Source organism: Chiloscyllium plagiosum, chromosome 18 (assembly GCF_004010195.1).
Source record: "Chiloscyllium plagiosum isolate BGI_BamShark_2017 chromosome 18, ASM401019v2, whole genome shotgun sequence".
NCBI classification, from domain to species: domain Eukaryota; kingdom Metazoa; phylum Chordata; class Chondrichthyes; order Orectolobiformes; family Hemiscylliidae; genus Chiloscyllium; species Chiloscyllium plagiosum.
In genome coordinates, this window is record NC_057727.1 from 25,353,494 (window position 1) to 25,377,882 (window position 24,389).

Below are 24,389 nucleotides of genomic sequence, written 5' to 3' on the forward strand. Positions count from 1 at the left end.
CTACTCGACAACTTTAAGATAGCAGATGTATCGCTCTCCAACAAGGTATACACACACACAAAGCAAACACATGCTAAATAAATGGATAGTTGAGGTGTGCAGGTTAAAGGGCAGTGATCTATTTAGCTATGGTCTATATCAAAGGAGAATGTTTTAAGGGGCCATAGAATTATTTCACTAACTGAACATTAGCCCACTCAAATTAAAGCAAACAAATTACATTAAAAAGGACTCTTGTTAAAAGTCAGAAAGGAAGCCAATTTGGTAATGATCATCAATCATACTCTAAATGCAACTTGCCAGTTTGATCGAATCTTCAGTATTTTGAAGCTTTAACATTGCAATTCAAGCTAAATTTTATTGGTATTAAATAGATTGTTAATGAGGTCAATGCTAAGGTACAACGCTAAGGTACAACACATAAGCCCAAAGTTTCCAGCAGTAATGGTGGCGAAAATGTTAACATTCGTCATCATTACTCCACGAACAGTAATAGTACATCTTGGGTTCCCACGTGCACAGAATAGACATGGAAATCCAGAAGTTACTAATGATTCCAAGCTTGTCAAGAGGTTGGACTGACAAAGACACCATCCACCTGTAAAAGACTGTAATACATGAAACAAAATTATTGATGAGAACGTTCATTTTAATTGTATTTGATTTGCAGTCAAAACCATTTTAAAAATTACATTTAGTTGAATAAAGTGCAACCTCATCATTACAGCTAAATTCCCTCAGTGGTCTGAAAAGTTAATGCCAACTACTTCAATGTCAAGCTTCTTCACAAATATTTTATTTTATGAAAGCTTATTGTATCTTGTGCTAATCCAATAATTCTCTTAAATTTAAAATTTCAGAAATTGAAAGTGAAGGATATCAAGCCTTTTTAACTTCTTGGTTTGTTATAAGCGCATATTATTTTCTCTGCATTAAGATAGCCTCTCAATTCCGTGCAGGATTGAAAGTGCCACTGGAGAAGGTTAACCATGTCACAGTTTCCTTGATTTTTATGAACAGATTTCTTTGACGCCTGTGGCAAGCATCTTTACTTTGCTGCTGACCACAAAAGTCCAAACTGCAGCTTTGGTAACCTACCACAAGAATTTCTATATATTAAAAAGGATTCATGGAAGACTGATCAGGATGTTCCAGCTCTTAAGTGACTAATAGAACATAGAACAATACAGCACAGAACAGGCCCTTCGGCCCACGATGTTGTGCCGAACATTTGTCCTAGCTTAAGCACCCATCCATGTACCTATCCAATTGCTGCTTAAAGGTCACCAAAGATTCTGACTCTACCACTCCCACAGGCAGCGCATTCCATGCCCCCACCACTCTCTCGGTAAAGAGTGAAGGGGGATAAACTGAGAGAGGATAGAAAGGGGAGCGACTGACTGAGCGGGAGATGAAGAGATGTTAGATGAGGGTGAAGTTAGATAGATCAGAAGACCGCATTAGAGTTGATCAGTATGCACAGACAGAAGTTAGAAGTTTTATTTAGAATTTCCTTCTTACGAGCTCTATCCACCTGAGTGGCAACTTTCAAAGACCTATGAACATAGGCCCCAAGGTCCCTCTGTTCCTCCACCTCACTAAGAACCCTATCGTTAACCCTGTATTCCGCATTCTTATTTGTCTTTCCAAAATGGACAACCTCACACTTGGCAGGGTTGAACTCCATCTGCCATTCCTCAGCCCAGCTCTGCATCATATCCAAGTCCCTTTGCAGCCGACAAGAGCCCTCCTCACTATCCACAACTCCACCAATCTTCGTATCATCTGCAAATTTACTGACCCACCCTTCGACTCCCTCATCCAAGTCATTAATAAAAATTACGAACAGCAGAGGACCCAGAACTGATCCCTGCGGAACTCCACTTGTAACTGGGCTCCAGGCTGAATATTTACCATCTACCACCGCTCTCTGACTTCGACCGGTTAGCCAGTTTATACCGGTTAGCCAGACTAATACAAGGATCAAGCAAATCCAATGTGTTGGAAATAGGATTAAGGGAAATCATACTGGATATGTTTAGAGTCAGAAAAATTCCCTCTCCTTGTAAGGTAGTCATTACACAGTACACTCTATGATGAAGTAACTGATTTGGAATCAATTAGCAAGGAGGAAAATTAAGGATTATGTAATGTTTGTATTGATTTATTGACAAGTTAGTCAAGAAAATTAGAAGTCTTGCAAATTAGAGGATGAAGAATTAGACAAGGAGGAACATTCACAACAAACACTGACTTTGATATTTTTATAGCGCCCAAAACACTGCAGGACATTGAGGAACCTTGGAAGTGTACCCACTAGAGTCATACAACATGGAACAGACTCTTCGGTCCAACTAATCCATGCTGACCACGTCGCCAACAAAACTAGTTCCACTTTCCTACATTTGGTCCACATTACTCTAAACCTTTCCTGTTCATGTACTTCTCCAAACAACTTTAAAATGTTCTAACTGCACCTATATTCACCACTTCCTTTGGCAATTCATTTCACTAATTATTGTATAGATAGAACGTGCTTGAGTATATGACTGTCTTTTTTATTCCACTTGACTGGATACATTTTTGCTAAGTAAACTCTCTGTTCCAGTTATGTGTGGCTGAACTCAGCTGGAAGTTCCACACACAGGTATCCACCATCTCAAGATGCAAATGATTCTGTATAAAATTATACATTTTTTTTTAAGATTAGATTAGATTCCCTACAGTGTGGAAGCCCTTCGGCCCAACAAGTCCACACCGACCCTCCGAAGAGTAACCCACCCAGACCCATTTCCCTTTGTCTAATGCACCTAATGCTATGGGCAATTTAGCATGGCTAATTCACCTGGCCTGCACATCTTTGGACTGTGGGAGGAAACTGGAGCACCCAGAGGAAACCCATGCAGACACGGGGAGAATGTGCAAACTCCACACAGACAGACAGTCACCCAAGGCTGGAATCGAACCTGGGTCCCTGGCCCTGTGAGGCAGCAGTGCTAACCACTGAGCAGTGCTGGAACTTCACAAGTAGGGTGTTGAAATATACTTCCTATTGAACAATTGAGAATACACCAACTGTTTCAACAAAAATAAGCAAGCTATAAAAGATGGTCAAAACAAAGCAAAACTCATTCTCAGGTGTTCCTTGTCACCAAAAGTTTTTTTTTTATTTTACCTCTTTGTAGGTTTTGAGATGTCCTGGTACTTCATAAAATACAGTGACAGACCCAGAATCTCTTGCAACTGCTGTGCCAGTCTTTGGGTTAATCTGAAGAACGTTACTGGAAGATGAACTCCAAACTCCGAACTGAACTGCAGGTACAGACAAAAATCTGATTTTCATCATGTACTTGCATATTAAGTATACACATGATCTCAAACAGTGTATAATGCACTTACCTTCTGGATTAACTAGATTACTGCTGAAACAGATTACATCACCGACCACAATTACTTCCAGCAAGTTAGGATAGATGAAATGTTCAACAGGCAGAGGAATATAATCTGCTATTCCAGTATGCTCAGTATCCCAGACTCTCAGCAAAGTGAGCCCCACATTCACAGTCCTTATTATAAAGGTATTATTACTGGCTCCTTTGCCAATTTGCAGCAGATCATCCCTTCAGAAATCAAAATCATAAGAAAAAATACAATGAAATTAATACATTCTATTTGTATTTTGTCCTTTCCATGGTGTTCAATAAAAATGATGTAACATCTGCGTGCATCTTCCTCTCAGCTGTGTCATTTTCAATTTTGGAGGTATTAAATTTAATTCTCTCATCCAACTCATTGATATATACTGTGAATAGCTGGAGTCTAGGCACTGATCCCTGCTGTACCCCACAAGTCTCTGCTTCTCATTTGGAAAAAGACTGGTTTATCTCTACTGTTTCCTGCCTACCAACCAGTTCTCCATTCATCCTAATACTCTACTATTTCCATATGCTTGAATTTTACATGCTAATCACTTACTTGGGACTTTATTTAGAGTTTCAGAAGGCTTTCAATAAAGCACATCCACTTCCTCCCCCTTACTAACTTTACTAGTTACAAAGATTTCCAGTAGATTTATCGAGAATGATTTCCCTTTGGAAATCCATGTTGATTTTGTCTGATCCTGTCACTGTTTTCCCAAAAGCTCAACTATTAAATATTGTCTAATGGACTCTAGCAGTTTTTGCACTACCAACATCAGGCTGACTAGTTTTAAATGCTTGGTTTTCTCTCTGCCTACCTTTTTTTTTTAAAAAAGGGAGGGATTACATTAACTATACTTCAATTTATAAGAACTGTTCCAGTGTCTAAAGAATCTTGTATAATGACCAATGTATCCACTATTTCTACGACCAATTCCTTAAGGACTCTGGAATATAGATTATCAGGCCTTCAACCATATCAATTTCCCAACACCATTTCTCTCATGCAGATTTTCTTCAGTTCCTCCATCTCATTAAAACTTGTGTTTTTCAATGTTTATTGCCATGTTGTCTGTTCCCCTTGGTGAATACAAAATCAAAGTATTATTGAGAATGCCAGCCAATATAAATTCCCCTCTGACTGCAAGGACCTACATTTGGCTTCATTTTGTTTTCTTCTCATACCTAGAAATGTTTACAGTCAGTTTTTATGACCCCACAGCTTCCTCTTGTACTCTATTTTCCCTTTGTTAAATCAATCCTTTGTCCTCATCTACTGAATTCTGAACAGCTCTCACTCCTTGGGTTTGTCGCTTTTACTTGCCAATTCGTATGCCTCTTCCTCTGATTCAATACTGTCCCGTTTTACTTTTGTAACAAAAATGAACAATTAAAGTTCACCCATGTGTTCTTCGAAGGTTTGCCATTGTCTTTCAGCTGTCATCCCTTTAAATAACTTCTCCAATCTATCATAGCCAACTCACACCTTGTACCATTGATTTAGAATCAGAACTCTAGTTTCAGAAACAAAACTACACCAGTCTCCATTTTGATGAGGAATTCTACCATATCAAGACCAAAGAGCCTGGCACAATTAGATAGCCAATTATTGTATTCTTTTCTCATTACATAGTACTCAATCTAGGATTACCTGTTCTCTAGTTGGTTCCTCAACTTATTGGCCCAGAGAAGCATCCCACATACACTCCAGGAATTCTTCCTCTATGATATTGTTACACATTTGATTTGCCCAATCTATCATGCAGAGGAAAGTAACCCATAACTACAGATTTTTTTTTATTGCATGCATTTCTGCTTTCCTGTTTACTGCCATTGCCAACATCCCCACCCTGCCACGTTTGTGGATCTAAGTCAGTCTAAGACAAGAAACCAATTAACAAAACAGGTCTTCAATAGATATCATCTGCGATAGAATAACTAAATATAGTCAGGGAATTGCAGAGAAGTCAGACAGGAAGATACTGATGGTTAGGAACATAACTGGTTTACTGTAAACTAATGATAAACTAATGTAAACTAATGATAAACTATTAAACTACTGTAAACTAATGGTAAACTACTGTAAACTAGTGGACGGCACGGTGGCACAGTGGTTAGCACTGCTGCCTCACAGCACCAGAGACCCAGGTTCAATTTCCACCTCAGGCGACTGACTGTGTGGAGTTTGCCCGTTCTTCCCGTGTCTGCGTGGGTTTCCTCTGGGTGCTCCAAAGTTCAAAGATGTGCAGGTTAGGTGAATCGGCCATGCTAAATTGCCCGTAGTGTTAGGTAAGGGGTAAATGTAGGGGTATGGGTGGGCTACGCTTCGGCGGGTCGGTGTGGACTTGTTGGGCCGAAGGGCCTGTTTCCACACTGTAATGTAATGTAATGTAAAGTAATCTAATCTAATCTAATCTAATCTACTCAAATCACTGGCCAGAGAGCAAATGGGTTCCATTCTTCTACACTGTCCTCTCTTGTAGAGGTTAGACACTGCTGCCTCAGATTGTGCCAGATCCCAGCAACCAATAATACCATCCACTTCCAATACTCTAATATCATGTTTATTCCTGCTGGAACTGAAGACGACAATGCACACTTCCCTCACTCCCTGCCTAATATCATGACCAAACCATGATCAAAAACTAGAACACAGATCTCCCAACATGTGCACTGATCCTGAGAACACTGTCTAGTAACCCCTCACGTCAAACATCATGTCAAATCTTTTGGATTCCAAGAGATCTATTCCCACTGATAATGGATCTCATTATCACAGATGAGGAGCTCTAACATCTTTGGTATAGAACTAACTCAGTCGTATCTCTAAAGAACATAACTGCTAGACTGGGCCTGCAACAAGTGGTGAAGTAAACAGTGAATGGGGAAACATGCTTAACCTCCTCCTCAATCTGCATCTGTCCATGACAGTAAGAATGATTTCCACACAATCCTTGTGGATGACCAAGTTGCACCTTCACACCGAGAATACCCTCCATCAAGCTATGTGACCCTATCACTATGTTAAATGATAAAGGCTTTGAATAGATCCAGCAATTCAAGACTGGGGCATCCATGAAGTGTTGGAAACAACAGCAGCAGAACGATAATCTACAACCTCACGCCAAGCAAATACCTCACTTTACCATTACAACCAAGCTACAGAATCGACCCTTGTTCAGTAAGAATGCAGGCGGGCATGCCATGAACAGTACCAAGGAAACCTTAAATTGAGGTGTCAACCTGGTGAAGCTACCAAATAGGACTACTTGCTTGCCAAACAGCATGAACAGCAAGTGACAGAGTAACGTGAGCCCAGAATCAATTGATCAGATTCAAGCTCTGCAGACCTGGCACATCCAGTCACGATTAGTGGTAAACAGTTCACTGGAGGAGGCGCCCAGATATCCCTGTTCTCAATGATGCAAGAGCCCAATACATCAGTACAAATAAGAAGGTTGAAGCATTCATAACCATCACCAGGTAGAAGTGCTGTGCGAATGAATCTTGCCCTCTTCCAGGAGGTCCCCACAACACAGACACCAGTCTTCAGCCGAACGGATTCACTCCACATGACATCAAGAAAAGGTGGAGGCACTGGACACTGCAAAAGCTATGGGACCCGACAACATTCCACTAATAAGACTGAAGATTCATGCTCCAGAAGGAGCTGCACTCTAGGTAACTTGCTCCAATACAGCTACAGCTATGGCAAGTACCTGACAATAGAGAAACCTATTGCAGTAATTACATAAACATGAGATTGAGTGTGATTTAACGGTTTAGATCAGGAATTGGCTCAGTGTAAGAAGATAGAGGGTGGTGGTTGATGGGAAATGTTCATCCTTGAGTGCAGTTCCTTGTGCTGTCCCACAACGATCTGTTTTGGGGCTGTTTCTGTTTGTCATTTTTATAAATGACCTGGATGAGGGCATTGAAGGATGGGTCAGTAAATTTGTGGATGACACTAAGGTCGGTGGAGTTGTGGATAGTGCCGAAGGACATTGCAGGTTACAGAGGGACATAGGCAAGCTGCAGAGTTGGGCTGAGAGGTGAAAAATGGATTTTAATGCAGAATAGTGTGAGGTGATTCATTTTGGAAGGAGTAACAGGAATATAGAGTACTGGGCTAATGGTAAGATTCTTGGTATTGTACATAAACGGAGAGATTAGATTAGATTACTTACAATGTGGAAACAGGCCCTTTGGCCCAACAAGTCCACACTGACCCTCCGAACAGCAACCCACACAGACCTATTCCCCTACATTTACCCCTTCACCTAACACTACAGGCAATTTGGCATGGCCAATTCACCTGACCTGCACATTTTTGGACTGTGGGAGGAAACCGGAGCACCCAGAGAAAACCCGCACAGACACGGGGAGAATGTGCAAACTCCACACAGTCAGTTGCCTAAGGCAGGAATTGAACCCGGGTCTCTGGTGCTGTAAGGCAGCAGTGTTAACCACTGTGCCGCCCATGTGTATAGATGTCTATGTGCATAGATACCTGAAAGTTGCCACCCAAGGTTGATAGGGTTGTTAAGGCAGCATAAGGTGCGTTAGCTTTTTTTTGGTAGAGGGATTGCGTTTCGGAGCAATGAGGTCAATTACAGCTGTACCAAACTCTTGTGTGGCTGCACTTGGAGTATTGTGTATAGGTCTGGCCGCAACATTATAGGAAGGATGTGGAAGCATTGGAAAAGGTGCAGAGGAGATTTACCAGAATGTTGCCTGGTATGGAGGGAAGGCCTTATGAAGAATGGTTGAGGGATTTGAGGACTTTTTCATTAAAGGTTAAGAGGTGACTTAATAGCAGCGTACAAGATGGTCAGAGGATTAGATAGGGTGGAGAGTGAGAGCCTTTTTCCTCAGATGGTGATGGGGCTAGCACGAGGGGACATAGATTTAAATTGAGGGATGATAGATGTAGGACAGATGTCAGAGGTAGGTTCTTTACTCAGACAGTAGTAAGGCCATGGACTGCCCTGCCTGCAACAATAGTAGACTCACCAACTTTAAGGATATTTAAGTGGTCGTTGGATAAACATATGGATGATAATGGAATAGTAAAGGTTAGATGGGCTTCAGGTTTGTTTCACAGGTTGGTGCAATATCAAGGGCTGAAAGGCTTGTTCTGTGCTGTAATGTTTTGTTTTCTATGTTTCAAATTAACCAGGTACGTCCCATACACAAAGCTGCACAAATCCAATGTAGCCAATTACTGCCCCATCAGTCACTCTTGACCATCAGTAAAGTGATGGAATGAATCAAGCAGCACTTGCTCAGCACTGCACACTGTTGCACAGTTCAGGTTCTACTTAGCTTCTGACCTCAAACATGGACAAATTGAGCTGAATTCTAGAGGTGAGTGAAGTGATTGCCCTGAACATCAAACCTTCATTTGACCAGTCTGGCATCAAGGACCCCAGCAAAACTTGAATTAAAGAGTATCGGGGGAGATAACTCTCCATTGTTTGGAGTCAAATCTGGCACATAGGAAGATGGTTGTGTTTGTTGGGAGGTCAGTCATCTCAGCTCAAGGACATATCTCAGTAATTCCTCAGGGTAATGTCCTTAGCCCAACCATCTTCAGTTGTTTCATCAACAACCTTCTCTCCATCATACAGTCAGAAGTCGGGCTGATCACTGATGATTGTACAGTGTTCAGACCATTTGCGACTCTTCAGATACTGAAACAATCCATTTAAAAACGCAGCTAGACTTGGATAATATGCAGGTTTGGGCTGAAATTTGGCAAGATTTGTGCTATACAATTACCATCTGCAGTAAGAGACAATCTGATCATTTCCCCATAACACTCAATGATATTACCATCAAAAAATCCCACATTATCAACATCTTGGGGGTTACAATTGGCCAGAAATTGAACTGGACTAGCCATACAAATAGCAGTTAAAAGAGCAGGTCAGAGGCTAGGGATCCTAGTGAGTAACTCACCTCTTGACTCCACAAAGCCCTTCCAACCAATTACACGACACGTCAGAAGTATGATGGAATAGTTCAGTTACCTGGAAGGGTGCAGCTCCAACAACACTGAGTTTTACACCATCCCAGAAAAAAATCCACAAATATCCATTCCCTCCATCATTGACATTCAGTAGCAGCAGACACCATCTACAAGAGGTGCTGCAGAAATTCACCAAAGTCGCTTACTCAGCACTTTATAACCACTTCTACTTAGAAGGAATGACAACAGCTACAGGGTAACACCGTCAATTCCAAACTTACCTCCAACAAGAAAATATGTTGCCCTTGGGTCAAAATCCTAGAATTCTCTTCCTAACAGCATTGTGGCTCTACCCACAGCACAAGGACTACAATGGTTCAAGGCAATAACTTATCACCATCCTCTAAAGGACAATTAATGAGAGGAAATAATTACTGACCTAACCAGCGACACCCTCATTCTATGAGTGAATACAATAAAAGTCCCTGGAACTTTTACTTTGAAAGAAGCTAGACCCCCATCTCAATAGCAAAAGACTTTCCATTGCTTGCATGGCCAATTCTGACACTGTTTTGCTGGTGCCCCAGTAATACTACCTTCTTATAAAATCTTTGACTCATCACAAGCAACATCATGAGAAATTTAACAGCCTCCCAGAACAATACATTAAACATTCACAAAACACAAAGTGATTTAATCCAATTTCATCCAAAAGCACAAATAGGGTACATACTAAACCTATGGTTAACACTGGATTTATTTGTGACTGAAGTTCTGAAAGAAGTTAAATTTTAAAATACATAAACACCACAATGTGTTTTGGTTAATTTAAACTTGGATAACCAGTAATGACTATCATTTGCTTACCTGTTCATAGCATAGTTTATTATTGTATTCTGCGCATGGAAAATGTCACCAGAATGGTCATGGAAATGAACAGTCAGAGTCAGAGTTATGCCAACAGGAATGGCTGATGGAAGTTCCTTGTTAAACGTATGTATTACTGGACTTGTATGGATTCTCAGGTAAGAAACAGGTGCAACCTACACGGATGGAAACCATAGAAAACAGTGAGAAGAGAGGCTCTTGTGGCACATTAGTAGTGTCCCTAACTCCAAGCCAGAAGACTTGTGGGCGGTACGGTGGCTCAGTGGTTAGCACTGCTGCCTCACAGTGCCAGAGACCCGGGTTCAATTCCAGAGACCCAGGTTCAATTCCCGCCTCAGGCGACTGACTGTGTGGAGTTTGCACATTCTCCCCGTGTCTGCGTGGGTTTCCTCCGGGTGCTCCGGTTTCCTCCCACAGTCCAAAAATGTGCAGGTTAGGTGAATTAGCCATGCTAAATTGCCCATAGTGTTAGAAGCAGGGGTAAATGGGTCTGGGTGGGTTGTGCTTCAGCAGGTCGGTGTGGACTTGTTGGGCCGAAGGGCCTGTTTCCACACTGTAAGCAATCTAATCTAAAAAAAGACCCAGGTTCAGGTTCCTCCTGTTTCAGGAAGTGGATAATGACCATCCTGAACAGGTTGGCAAGAAAATCTCTGAAAAAGTGAACACTTTACGCAATGCCACAATTTCATTTGTCATGGTACTACTGAAAGTAAAACTAAACTTTGGATCAGCAGAATGAAGTTATAGACTTCAACAACAAAAGCTATTTAAAAAGGCAAAAACAATGACTGCAGATGCTGGAAACCAGATTCCGGATTAGTGGTACTGGAAGAACACAGCAATTCAGGCAACATCCGAGGAGCAGTAAAATCGACGTTTCGGACAAAAGCCCTTCATCAGGAATACAGGGAGAGAGCCTGAAGGTTATTTCTCCACCCTTCAGGCTCTCTGCCTGTATTCCTGATGAAGGGCTTTTGCCCGAAACGTCGATTTTACTGCTCCTCGGATGCTGCCTGAACTGCTGTGCTCTTCCAGCACCACTAATCCAGAACAAAAGCTATTTACCTAATTTCTAAAACTACTTTCACTTCAAAAGCAGTCTAAATCCAGATGCCCCTTTCCCTTCATCCCCCAAAAATATATTACATTTATTTTCATATCCAAACAAACATCTGGGTCAGCCTTAGAATCAGAACATGGGCTTTGTTTGTGAAAAGGTAAACTAACTAGTTTCAGGTATTTTGGATCCTGAATCATTTGTGAAATCAAAACTTGCGATAAAGTTTGAGATTCTGGAATCTGACATACTGCTTTTAAAAATATTACCAGCAGGTCTTCCCATAGCTTTGCATGTTGTTATAAAAAACACCATCGCACAAATATTGTATCATGTAGCGCTGTCAACCTATTCTTTAGGCAATTTTCGCCCAAGTGCACCAGAAATTAAATTTAAGAACAATTACTATTCATTTTTCTGTGGCAACCATTTTTGCCATTCTTTAAATTTACAATCTGAGGACATCTTTCACAGCCTCAAGGAGTTCCAAATCTTATCATAGCCAATGCAGGAAAAATTCTTCCCACAATTTGGTTGCTGCAATGTTCTCAAAAATAACAATGAGATAAATAATCACAAAATTTGTTTCAGTGATGCAAATTGATGAAAATGCCAGCTTGGACACCAAGGTCAGCCAGAAAGAATAGGTGGCAATAGGAAACAGTAATTTGGAACTGCAGGGCCTGTAGCAAAGATATTTAGATAATTGATGGCCATGGGTGAGGTGCCAGAAGACCTGAGGCTGGCTAACGTTTTGCCATTATTTAAGAAAAGCGGCAAGGAAAGGCCAGGCAATTACAGACTGGTGAGCCTGACATTCACGATGGTTAAGGTGCTGGTAGGGATTCTGAGGGACTAGATGTACAAGGATTTGAAAAGACAAGACTGATTAGGGACAGTCAGCATGGCTTTATGTAGGAGAAATCAGGTCTCACAAACTTGGTTGAGTTTTTTTTTTAAGTGATGAGTAAGATGGAGGCAGGGCAAGTGGTTATCCAAGTGTAGAATGAGATCTTCATAACAGATGGTGTTTCATTTAGGTAAAGGAGAGATGTTGCATTTTGGCAAGATAAACCAGAGTGGGACTTACATAGATAATGGTAGGTCCTGTATCTAGGGGTGCATGGTACATAGTTCCTTGAAGATAGTATCACAGGTAGACAGGGTGGTGAAAGCAGCGTTTAATATACTTGTCTTTATTGATCAGAACACTGAGTAAAGGAGATGGGATGCTATGTTACAAATGCACAAAACATTGGTGAGGCCACATTTGGAGTACTACATACAATTCTGGAACTCATGCTATAGGAAGGATGATATTCAACTGGAAAGGGTGCAAAAATGATTTACAAGTATGGTACTGAGACTGGAGATTTTGAATTATAAGGAGAGGCTGGATAGGCTGGTACATTTTTTTCCCTTTGAGTGTCAGAGGCTGATGGGTGATCTTAGAGGTTTATAAAATCATGAGGGCCATAGATAAGGTGAATAGCAAAGGTCTTTTCCCCAGGGTATTGGAGTCCAAAACTAGAGGGCATAATTTCAAGATGAGGGGGGAAGGATTTAAAAATGGAACAGAGGGCCAACCTCTTTACAAAGAGGGTGGTGCTTATGTGGAATGAACTGCCAGAGGAAGTAATAAAGGGGAGTATAATTACAACATTTAAAGACATTTAAATGGGAATAGTTCAGTTTTGCAAACCTGGTTGGCATGGATGCGTTGACTCAAGGGTCTGTTTCCATGCTGTATGGCTCTATAACTAATTTTCCATTGCAAAATTATGAAGATCATCATTGCCTCATAATTTTGAAAGACTTTAGAGACTATAAAAATATTTCTCAAAAAATAAAGTTATTAAAAATGATTCAATTTGTACATTTAATATTATACTTACTTTGACAGCAACTATGATTGTCTGGTTTATTCCAAACTGCTCTTCAGAGATCACTTCAATTGTTGAAATCCCTGTTATCGGACCAGATGTCAGAAGTCCATTTTCACCCATTTGTACCACAGGAGTTTTTTCCAAAGAATCTTGTACTCGATAACTGAGAGAGGCCACACCATCTCTGCCAATCAAAAAACATTGATGTGAGAAATTGAAATTAATTCCAAGTTGCTAAACAAAAGGTGATATTTTTAATTGTGAAGTTCACGTAATAGCAAACTTCCCCTTTAAATATTCATCAGCTGTTGCTATTCATCCATGATAATACACGTTTTCTTCATTGAAAAGAGAAACAGAATTGGGAGTGGTACAGGTACATGGTTTTGGAAACTCAGAACTGTTACGATGCAAAATCAGACCAGTGCGCCTGTGCTAGCTGAGCATTTCAACAATGTGCCAATCCCCTGCCTTTTGCTCGTAATTCTTCATTTTATTCAAATAGAAACCATCAGCCTATGCCCTCAAATATTTTTAGCATTCTTTGAAAGGACTTGAAAAACCAAGGAAGTCAGTAGCTGGTGACAGATGGAAACAATCTGTGTGTTTAATGCAATTTGGGGATTTGGGTTTGTTTTGTCAGCACTGCACTCATGCAACAGATCTGCGGCTCGGTCTGTCTCTAGACATAAACGTAACTTAGAAATTTTTTTCTGAGGAAGATAATTAAGTGTGGGCTGACAATCCCTCCAATCAATAATGCAGCTTTATCTGGAAATAGCAAACGATATATTGCATTGCTTTAACAAGTGCAGTTCACCAATCTGGTCATGGGCCTCACCACCTCATCAGCCTTTCTTCTTGACAGGTTGAATCTCATAACTGCTACTCCATAGTTTACCAATATGAAAGATGTTTGGAAGTGAAACAAATCTGTGAATTCTAAATCTAAATTCCTTTCTTCTGAATACGAATGAACCAACTTACTTGAAATACTGAAAGTGTTGCACATATAATCATTGAAGCACCAAGGTATGTATTTACCTTATGTAGGGCAAATGTCATCCAATAGTTGAACACAGTCAATGAAAACAACTATGCGCTGACCCCAGTAGCTTCCTGTATACCCAAACCATCACTGGAAAATGTACGTGCGTACACTTAAACCACATACAGCATCCACTAAACCTTGAGTAATTGAAGCATTCTTAGGGCACACTTTGGCAATTTTTTTCTGAATGACCAATGTAGGTGTTCATAAACAACACAAAAACAGAAGTTGCTGGAAAAGCTCAGCAGGTCTGGCAGCATCTGTGAAGTGAAATCAGAGTTAACACTTCAGGTCCAGTGACCTTTACTCAGAACCTTTGAACAGGTACCTATTCCATGTTATTAAATCCTTTTCATGGAGAATTCTTACAAAATTAATTTGTAACTTTCCTATTTTCAATAACTCAGTTTATCAGCTGCTTTGTCGTCTCATTTCTTGTTGCTCAGGCCAATTTAAATTTTTGATTTTATGTTCGCACTGGTCAAAAGTGCACTCTGTTGGCTTTGTTCTGTAGCCTGGATGTTTCTAGCATCACTTGGCTTAGACTTTTACAAATTCAATCTCTGCACAGAATGCCAGCAGCGTACAGGTATCTGTTCCACACAGGTTGCAGCAGTTCAAGGGGTGAACTACCATTATTTTCTTAACAGCAATCACATTTGAATATTAAACATTTTTCTTGTTATATCTAAATCCAGTGAATGATTTAAAAAGCATTGATACTGATGACTAAATTGTTTCTTTTTTTAAATGAAGACTTTAGGATCGGAAGTAAGCCATTCAGCCCTTTGAGCCAGCTGCACCATTCAAGATGATTATGGCTGACCTGTGTTATAAGTCCATATGCCAGTCTTGGGGCCCATATCCCTTGATATCCTTGCCTAACAAAAAATTTAAATCCAACAATTTACATAGCACTGACTGCCATTTGAACGAGAAAATTCCAAACTGCCACTAAACTTTGAGCATAGAAGTGCTTGCTAATATCTCTCTTAAATGCCCTGACCCTAATTCTTAGGCCATGTTCCCAGTTTGGGAATCTTCAAATATTGGAAATAGTTTATCCACCCTGTTAATATCCTGAAAAAAATCAATTGGATCATCCCTTAACCTTCTAAATTCCATAAACTAAAGGTCTAATTTGTCTAACCTCTTCTCATAATTTAACCCCTGAAGTATCATCTTTATAAAGCTGTGTTAAACTCCTACCAGAGCCAAAACATCCTTCCTAAGGTATGGTGCCCAGACCTGCTCACAGTACTTAAAGTGATGACTAATGTTTTATATAACTGCAGCATAACATCTGCACCCCTATACTGCAGCCGTTTAGAAATGAAGGCCAGCATTTTATTAGCCTTCTTGACCTGGGAAAGGTAGACCTGATAACCTCCCCTACAATATATTGCAAAAAGTAGACTTGTGTTTTTTTTTCTAAACAAGGGTCACTACTTGTTACATCTCAGTTCTTATAGGATGAACCAATGAAAGATATAGTTCGTTCACTTTTCATTATATTGTATTAACCAACTTCAAGTGTCTGTGTTATGCAGTAACAGACACCAAAATATTCCTCCTTTACAAAGAATAATTACCTACACTGTTACCTACACTGAAATATTCACTCTAGACAAAAGTGCCTCCTCAAAAATTTGATTATTTTCACCTTGGGTTAAAATTTAATACTGTAATGGATTCTTACATATCTACTTGCTTAAGGTTTATAGCCAGAAGATTAATCTGATTAGTGATTCCAAGTCCTATTCGCCAGTTAGGCTCTAGAAAACACAGACCTTTTCTTTAAAAAGAAAGAAAAGCAAACCGAAAATAACAATTTTAATAAAAGTTAGACAAATGTCGAAACAGTAACAACCCACGTAGCTCCAGTTCTGAAGTGAAAGATTATTGACACAAAGCACTGGTCCTCTTTCTCTCCACAGATGCTGCCTGGCCTGAGTACTTCCAACATTCTGCATCTTTATTTAATATTTTCTGTATGTATCATATTCTACTTTTATAGCCCAAGTAGTAGTTGTAACTCTTTGAAAAGGAGCTCTCTTTCCACTGTGAAGCTTTTTTTTTTAAAAAAGAGGTAGATTAAGATTTAGATTTGGAAAAATGACAAAAACAGAAACAATAGACAATTTCACAACAGCAAAACCTTCGTAGTAAGATAAAGTGCATTCAGGAGGCAATCTTTAGCAAATCCACTGAAATAGATAAAATTGAATCCATAAATAGTTGCTAAAGGCCATCATCCATGTGTACTAATTGTTGTAAGTGAAAAGATTTGGTAAAATAGTTACTTTTATTTCACAAAGTAAATTATTGGAAGTTAAAAAACAAGTTGAGTCTGAAAGGAAGTGATCTGGCAATGTTACAGTTTCTTCAAGGATTACCCAATAAATTTTGAGGCCTGTCTCTAAGTGATGAACTATTGCATGGGGAAGTTTTGATCTCTTTTTGACTGTGATCATAACTGAAGCAGAAAATTCACACACTATACTAGCATTTTATGAATTGCAATAGAAGTTTCAGGCAGGAAAGCTCAAAAGCCCAAGAACAAAAAGAGCTCAAAAGAAAATTTTTTTTTAGCTATTATATTTGAATGTAAATTGAACTAATTGAACAAAATAACCGAGATCTTAATTAATGCATGGCATATTTACCTCAATGTAAGGAAAAAGCACAAATAATTTGAAATAATTTCATATCATCTAACGTGAACTTTGCGGTCAAAGAGATGCAAGTGAAACATACTCAAAATACAAAATCATCTGGTTCAGGTTAAAGGGGTTTCTGTTGTAACATCCCAGGTCCTGCTCTCTCATAAGTTCACACAGCAACATGAAACAATTTCCATACAAGTGACACATTCAGACAGGATACAAGAACAACTTGTATCATACCAGATCCAAATGAATGTTGATGGCAACTCTTCAAGTAATATTTTGTGAAGGAAATGGATTGCTACTCTAATTTCTCCCCTACTCTGCTGACTGTTGGACATTTAGATCATACTACTTTGTTAGTACTTAAACCTTACCGATTTGTTTGAAGTTTCAGGAAAGAGTTTGGCGACATTAGTATCTGCTCTGCTTCAAGTTTAGGGTTGAGCAACTGCAATTTTTCAAACACCTGTGAAGTTAAAGCAATTTTAAAAAAATTGATAGCACTGTAATATCTAAAGTCTAAAGTAACTCATAGCGTGAAATACTGTGAAAGGAGGAATTGAATGAGCAGCACAAAGTAGAAACAAGACAGAACAGCAATGTGAAAAATATTAGGGAAAAATGGCAAGCAAGCAAAGAAATGAACCTGAGATAGTGCTCAGGCTTCAGCATCACGTACCCCTTTCCCACCAAAAGAATGCAATTTTCCACTGCTCAGTGTCTTCTAAAATTATATATTCAATTTTCCATTGAACTTCTTGAACACTGAACATTCACTTTCTAAATAAAGCTATGATTTGTTACTTTATTGAATGAATTTTCTCAGTCCATTAAAATCTGCTATGCAACCTTCATTAACTAGATTTGTCACTTCAAATAATTCAAAATGGTACTAAAGGCACAATGTGTTTTTAGCAAATCCATCCCAATTGCCACAGAGTAGACTAGCCTAACAAATGGGAATTAATTGTATCCACGATAGTGTTCTCTGAAGAGGAGCTCATAGGGGAGGACCCCACATCAGGCAATCAGTATCACCTAGACAGAAGAGTAGTCCAACAGCTTAGATTACTTAGAGTGTGGAAACAGGCCTTTTGGCCCAACAAGTCCATACCGCCTCGCCGAAGCGCAACCCACCCATACCCCTACATTTACCCCTTACCTAACACTACGGACAATTTAGCATGGCCAATTCACCTGACCTGCACATCTATGGACTGTGGGAGGAAACCGGAGCACCCGGAGGAAACCCACGCAGACACGGGGAGAACGTGTAAACTCCACACAGTCAGTCGCCTGAGGCAGGAATTGAACCCGGGTCTCTGGCGCTGTGAGGCAGCAGTGCTAACCACTGTGCCACCCACAAACAGCTTGATCAAACAGAGACTGAAAAGTGTGTGTGTGAGAGAGAGAGCGCGCGCGAGAGAGCGAGAGCGTGCGAGAGAGAGAGAGAAAAAAAGAGAGAAAAAAGAGAGAGAGAGAAAAAAAGAGAGAGAGAGAAAAAAAGAAGAGAAAAGGAGAGAGAGAGAGAGAGAGAGAGAGAGAGAGAGAGAGAGACCTCCCGAGGTTGGCTTTTTGAAAAATTCATTTATGGGGTATAATGGCTTACGATACCATTTGAGAGGGCAACTGAGAGTCTTGTTAGGGTTTGGAGTCACGTGCAGGTCAGACCAGGTAAGGATGGCAGATTTCCTTCCCTGAAGGATACTAATGAAACAGATGGGTTTTTCTCCAACAAATTCACAGATGTTTAACTGATTCAAATTCTACCATGGCAGGATTTGAATCCCGGTCCCCAGAACATTAGCTGAATGTCTGGATTAATAATCTAGCAACAATGCCACTAGGTTATCACCTCCCTTACTTCAATACAGAAAAGAAGCTGATTAGAGAGTATTGTTAAGTTTTACTACAACTTTAGAAATATATTCTTTTTTCAAATGTTAGGAGTTTAGCTTGGCCAGGTGATGTGTACATTCTGCATTGAGACAGACGGGCCATGGACACAGCATGTGTCCCAGATGAACATTTGTGAGGAGGGATGATACAGTAAATGAAGCATTAAATGAGACCATTTAGATTTTGCTCCGAAACCACAAGAATTATACATATTCCAAATACTGGGACAGAGTTCTTAAGTTCATAAGTTAAAAGGAGCAGAATTAAACCATTCAGGCAATCAAATCTCTCTGCCATTTGACCATAGCTGATATGCTCCTCACCCCCTTTTTCCTGCCTTTTCTCCATATCCCTTCAACCCACTACCAATTAAAAATCTGTCTAACTCCTCCTTAAATTTACTCACTGTCCCAACAACCACTACACTTTGGGGTAGCGAATTCCACAGATTCACCACCCTTTGGTTGAAGTAGTTTCTCCTCAACACTTTTAAATTTGCTACCTCTTATCCTAAAACTATGACCTCCCATCCTAGAATGCCTCAAAAAAAGGAATCATCCGCTCCACGTCTATTTTATCCACACCTTTTGTCAGCTTGAAAACCTCAATTTGATTTCCCCTCATTCTTTTAAATTCCGGAGGGTATAAGCCTAAACTGTTCAATCTCTCTTCATATGACAAACCCCTCCCTCTCTCGGATCAGTGTAGTGAACCTCCCCTGAACTGCCTCCAAAGCCACCAAATCTTTCCTCAAAGAGGAACAAATAGATAGGCACATAGAATGCAAAAATTAATCGGGGAAAAATATTTGGCGACTTCAATTACACAATTTTGAATTGGGAAATAGAGTGTGTGAAAGGCAGAGGGGACAAAATTCTTTAATTGTGTTCAAGAGAACTTTTATAGCCAGCATATGACAAGCCCAACAACAGATAGCACAATTCCAGATTAATTTTAAGGAAATGAAGCTGGACAGGAACACGAAAAGAAGTGAGAGACCATTTGGAAGATGGCAATCATAATATAGTTAGATTTAGTATCATTATGGAAAAGATAGAACAGGAGTAAAAATTCTAAAGTGGGGGAAGGCAAATTTAACAAATCTAAGCGATGATCTGCCAAACCTGGACTGGTTATAGCTACTTGAAGGGAAGTCAGTGGAAATCATTGGGATCTTTCTCATTCAAGAGAGGACAGTGTAGACCTATATGTACAAAGAGAACGATACTGCCAAATCTGGAATCTCTGGTTATCCAGAAGCATACAGGTAAGGTAAAGCATGAGGGAAAAAATAAAAACACATCGCAATGAAAATCTCTAAAGAAAACTGATACTTTAGGAAGCTTGGAGTATAGGAGATACAGGAGTAAGGAAAGAAATTAGGCAAGTAAACAGGATACAAAAAGATATTTACAAGAAAAATTCAGGAAAATCTGAAAGATTATTCATTAGTACATTAGGAACAAAAGCATAACTGGGAAAAGGGTTGGACCTTGATGCACAAGGTAAATTGTGGATGAATGCAGATGTTATTGGCAGAGTTCTTAATGAATACCTTGTCTCTGTCTCCACAAAACCAAGTGATAATGTTGACATTTTGTCAAAGTAGTGCGAAATATTAGCCAAATAAGAATGATGAGAAAGGAAGTACTGGAAGATGTAACCTCCTCGAAGTTGGATAAGTCATCAGGGCTGGATGAATTGTATCCTACACTATTAAAGCTGGGGAGGAAATAGCAGCTGCACCAAGGATCATTTTCAAGCCTTATGAATACAGGTGAAATACCAGAGAATTGGAGGTCAGTAGAAATTGTATGGTTATTCAAAAATGTAAGCGATAGGCCGAATAATGGTAGGAGAAAGTGAGGACTGCAGATGCTGGAGATCAGAGTTGAGAATGTGGTGCTGAAAAAGCACAGGTGGTCAGGCAGCATTCCAGGAGCAGGAGAATCGACGTTTCGGGCAAAAGCCCTTCAACAAAATTCAAGCTCTTGCCCAAAATGTCAATCCACCTGCTCCTCGGATGCTGCCTGGCCTGCTGTGCTTTTCTAGCACTCCACTCTCAACAAATAATTAAAGGCCACTCAGTCTGACCTCAGTGGTTAGCAGGTTTCTGGAGTTAATATTGAGAGATATGATTAAGTGCTATTAGGAGAGGTTAAACATAATCAGGGATAGTCAGTATGGTTTAGTTAAGATAATCTCTCTCTAACTCAATTGAAGTGTTTGAGGAAGTAGTGAGTACAATTGATAAGGGTAATGACATGACTGTTTCTACATGCATTAAACAAGATTCCACATGGCAGACTGCAGGAATTGTAAGTTCCTGAAACTGTACCACCTCTCTGATCATGCATTTGTCTCCAGTACCTTGTTTTTGTACTTAATAGCACATGGCATTGTGAGCAATCCAGAGATGATCATCTTTTGAGGCTCTGCTCTTTAATATTTTAGTCTAATTGCTAGAACGCTGCCTGATGGAACTTAACCCTACTACTTCGTTCATTGGCTCTAATGTGAAAAACAGATGGTCCATTTCACCTCATGCAATAGTCTGCATTTTTCAGCTGATGCATTCTGTCCTGGTACCAGAGAGGAAACAAATATTCAAGAATGCCATCTGTAGCTGCAGAACTCCTTCTCTTAGTATCAAATGACTTGTCATTATAGAGGTTTATAAAATCATAAGGGACATGAATAGGGTAAATTGTCAAGGTCTTTGCCCTGCAATGGGGGAAACCAGAACTAGAGGCATAGGGTTAGAGAAAAAGATTTAAAAGGGACCTAAAGGGGCAAGTTTTTCATGTCGAGGGTGGTGTCCAGATGTCATGAGCTGCCAGAGTGTGATGGAGGCTGGGACAATTGCAATATTTAAAAGGCATCTGCATGGGTCTATGAATAGGAAGGGTTCAGAAGGATATGGGCCAAATGCTGGCAAATGGGACAAGATTAGTATAGGATATCTGGCTGGCATGGACGAGTTGGACTGAAGGGTCTGTTTCCATGCCCTACATCTCTATGACTAACTGGATTATTTTAATAGCTATCTATCACTTGTAAGTAACTAACACAATCTTAGATGTTTTGTGGCAAGATGGTAATTAATTTAAATTAATATGGTTTCTCAGAGCTTCCTGCCTCTATAATCTTAGGGTAACTTGCTTTTTGAAAAGCTAACATCTGTAAACAATTCATTTAGGATGGATGATTTTTCCTCTATATACAAATCAACAAAATTTGATGGTGTGTAGCACTTTGCAGCAAAACATCCTCCAGTTTGGTTATCACTTGCCTTCTACTCCTGCTTCATTTTAAGAATACACTTTGTCTTCCTTCACTGTTTGCATGACATGACATGAATAGTAATGACAAAAAAAAAGTGACAAGTAGATTGAAGCAGTACCTGAATCTGCATTTCATCGGATAACTCTCTGGCATTATTTTCAAATTGTCCACCTGCTGGATCTGTAGCTTTTACAACTACTTTCAATCCAGTTCTGCCTTTCATTCGACTATACACATACATTGCAAAGTTGTTACTTGCTGGAAGTTGAAAAGAGGCCTAGAAACACAAAATAAAAGTATGAAATTCTACATAAACAAGCCAAAGCAAGAAAATAAAAGAAATGTTTCAATGCATGAGTGTACATTTCTTGAAGATTATATCCAGTTGCTTATACATACCTGTTTAAATAACATATAGAGATTACAGATATATACATAAAGTAACAATAGCTCAGTTTACCTCAGAATGCCTGGTCTCAAGGTCAATAATGTCCCTTTTTGTGACTGACCAATGAAATGTTAGTCCTGGAATTGCATTACCAAATGCGAATGGTGTCTGGTTGCTTGTAATTCCCATTACATAGACAGGCATCTGTGAATGAAGAAAATTAATCAGAACTGATGTGACATCAATCACTGTTATCAAACTCAAACAGAGTGCCTATGTTGACAACTGAATGGATCACTGAATTTTCATTATCCTGAATTTATCAACTTGTTGCCTGTACGCATTAAGATTCAAGATAATAAAGGGTAAAAATGCATAGGTAAATGACTAACAAACTTATTCAAGGATCCAGAGGAATTCTGTTTTTCTAACTGAGAACATAGAATTACCAGAGTGCCAGTCTTCATTCTTGTAATGGGTCCATGTATTCTCACAGCTTTAAGCTGAACCACTTCTACTTCTACTTCATCCTTTAAGGAAATAAAAAATATAGGTTATATATTATAGACCTATATGAGTGGTCAAACAAACACTTTTATTCCTAATTTGCTGTAACAGTGATCGGCTTTGTGATTGTGTGTTTGCAAAGGTCTTCATTAAAATAAAGCAATATTGCCAAATCCTCACCTGCATGACTGACTTCAAGTTAGAAAGAATTTACAATACAGTAGCAATACTTTACAGCAATAACCTATCCAAGATCAGAAATATCTGTTGCATTGATTATAACACTGGAATATCAATCATATATTACATAAAATAGCAGGAACCAGTTACCTCAGTTGGCTGGACAGCTGGTTTGCAGTGCAGATGATGCCAACATGGCAATTTCAACTCCAGTACCAGCTGAGGTTAACATGAAGGCACTGTCTTCTCAAGCTTGCCCCTCACTTGAGGTGTGGTTATATTCAGAATAAACTCAGGGCCTCGGAGGAGCTCTGTGGTCCTCTGGGCCTACAGTGACTTTACCTTACTTATAATCATAGCAGTGTAAAGTCAAACAAGAGTCAGTTCAGTTCATACTACTTGACTACTCCCTATGAAGTCTTTTCATGGTCGTTTTAAAGAAGAAACTATCCTTACCTGTCGTTTTATTGCATCTCTTTTGTTGTCTACTTCAGCTAAAGACTTAGTGATATGGTGACCATAGTTAGAACTATCAGAACTGTATAAAGATGTTGGTGCTTGGCAATTCTACAGTCATTGGTAGAGCAACAAAAGGGCAACTTAAAATTTAGGTCAAGCATCTTCCAACTAAATTGTATTTCCCTGCAGTTTACTACAGGATGGAACCACTGTTACAGACAGCAAATATCAATACTGGAGATTCCAGAATGGACTACTGATGACAGTACTGACAAATAGGTTCTGGTGATAGCTATCCAGCAGAATAAAAATCAGGACATCGGTTCAGAAAAATAGTATGAGATAGTTTCAACCTTTTACAACTGTGTATTATTGAGTAAAAAACAAAATCAGATATTATTATGTGGCAGAAGAAAGATCATCACAATGAAAATCAAAAAATCTCCTTTACGTGTACCTTCATTAAATAGCTTCTACTGACAATAGATGTGTGTACAAAACATTAAGTAGGCTCTGAAAAAAAAAGTGTTTACATTTGTATAATATTTTTCATAATTAAAGCAGCTCAAAGTCTTTACCGGAAGTTAGTTACTTTTAGTGTGGTCTTTTTCAATCCAAATGCAACAGGCAACCTATACCTATTATCATCAACTTGACAAATTAATGCTCGCCAGAATTAGTTGAACACTCCAACTCTTTTTCAGATAATGCTCAAGGAATATTTTATATG

General features: G+C 39.4%; 1 protein-coding gene across 1 annotated transcript in view; it reads right to left on the reverse strand.

Annotated features, from left to right (window-relative positions):
- nup210 (nucleoporin 210) overlaps positions 1 to 24,389 on the reverse strand; it is a 110,907-nt gene that overhangs the window by 17,231 nt on the left and 69,287 nt on the right. Inside the window, exons 26-33 of the mRNA XM_043707992.1 lie at positions 22,963 to 23,043; positions 22,586 to 22,717; positions 22,244 to 22,402; positions 17,316 to 17,407; positions 13,231 to 13,405; positions 10,258 to 10,433; positions 3,400 to 3,620; positions 3,176 to 3,312 (exon numbers count right to left, since the gene is read on the reverse strand). Coding sequence (XP_043563927.1) covers positions 3,176 to 3,312; positions 3,400 to 3,620; positions 10,258 to 10,433; positions 13,231 to 13,405; positions 17,316 to 17,407; positions 22,244 to 22,402; positions 22,586 to 22,717; positions 22,963 to 23,043 — 1,173 coding nt within the window. The remainder of the gene's footprint in view (positions 1 to 3,175; positions 3,313 to 3,399; positions 3,621 to 10,257; positions 10,434 to 13,230; positions 13,406 to 17,315; positions 17,408 to 22,243; positions 22,403 to 22,585; positions 22,718 to 22,962; positions 23,044 to 24,389) is intronic.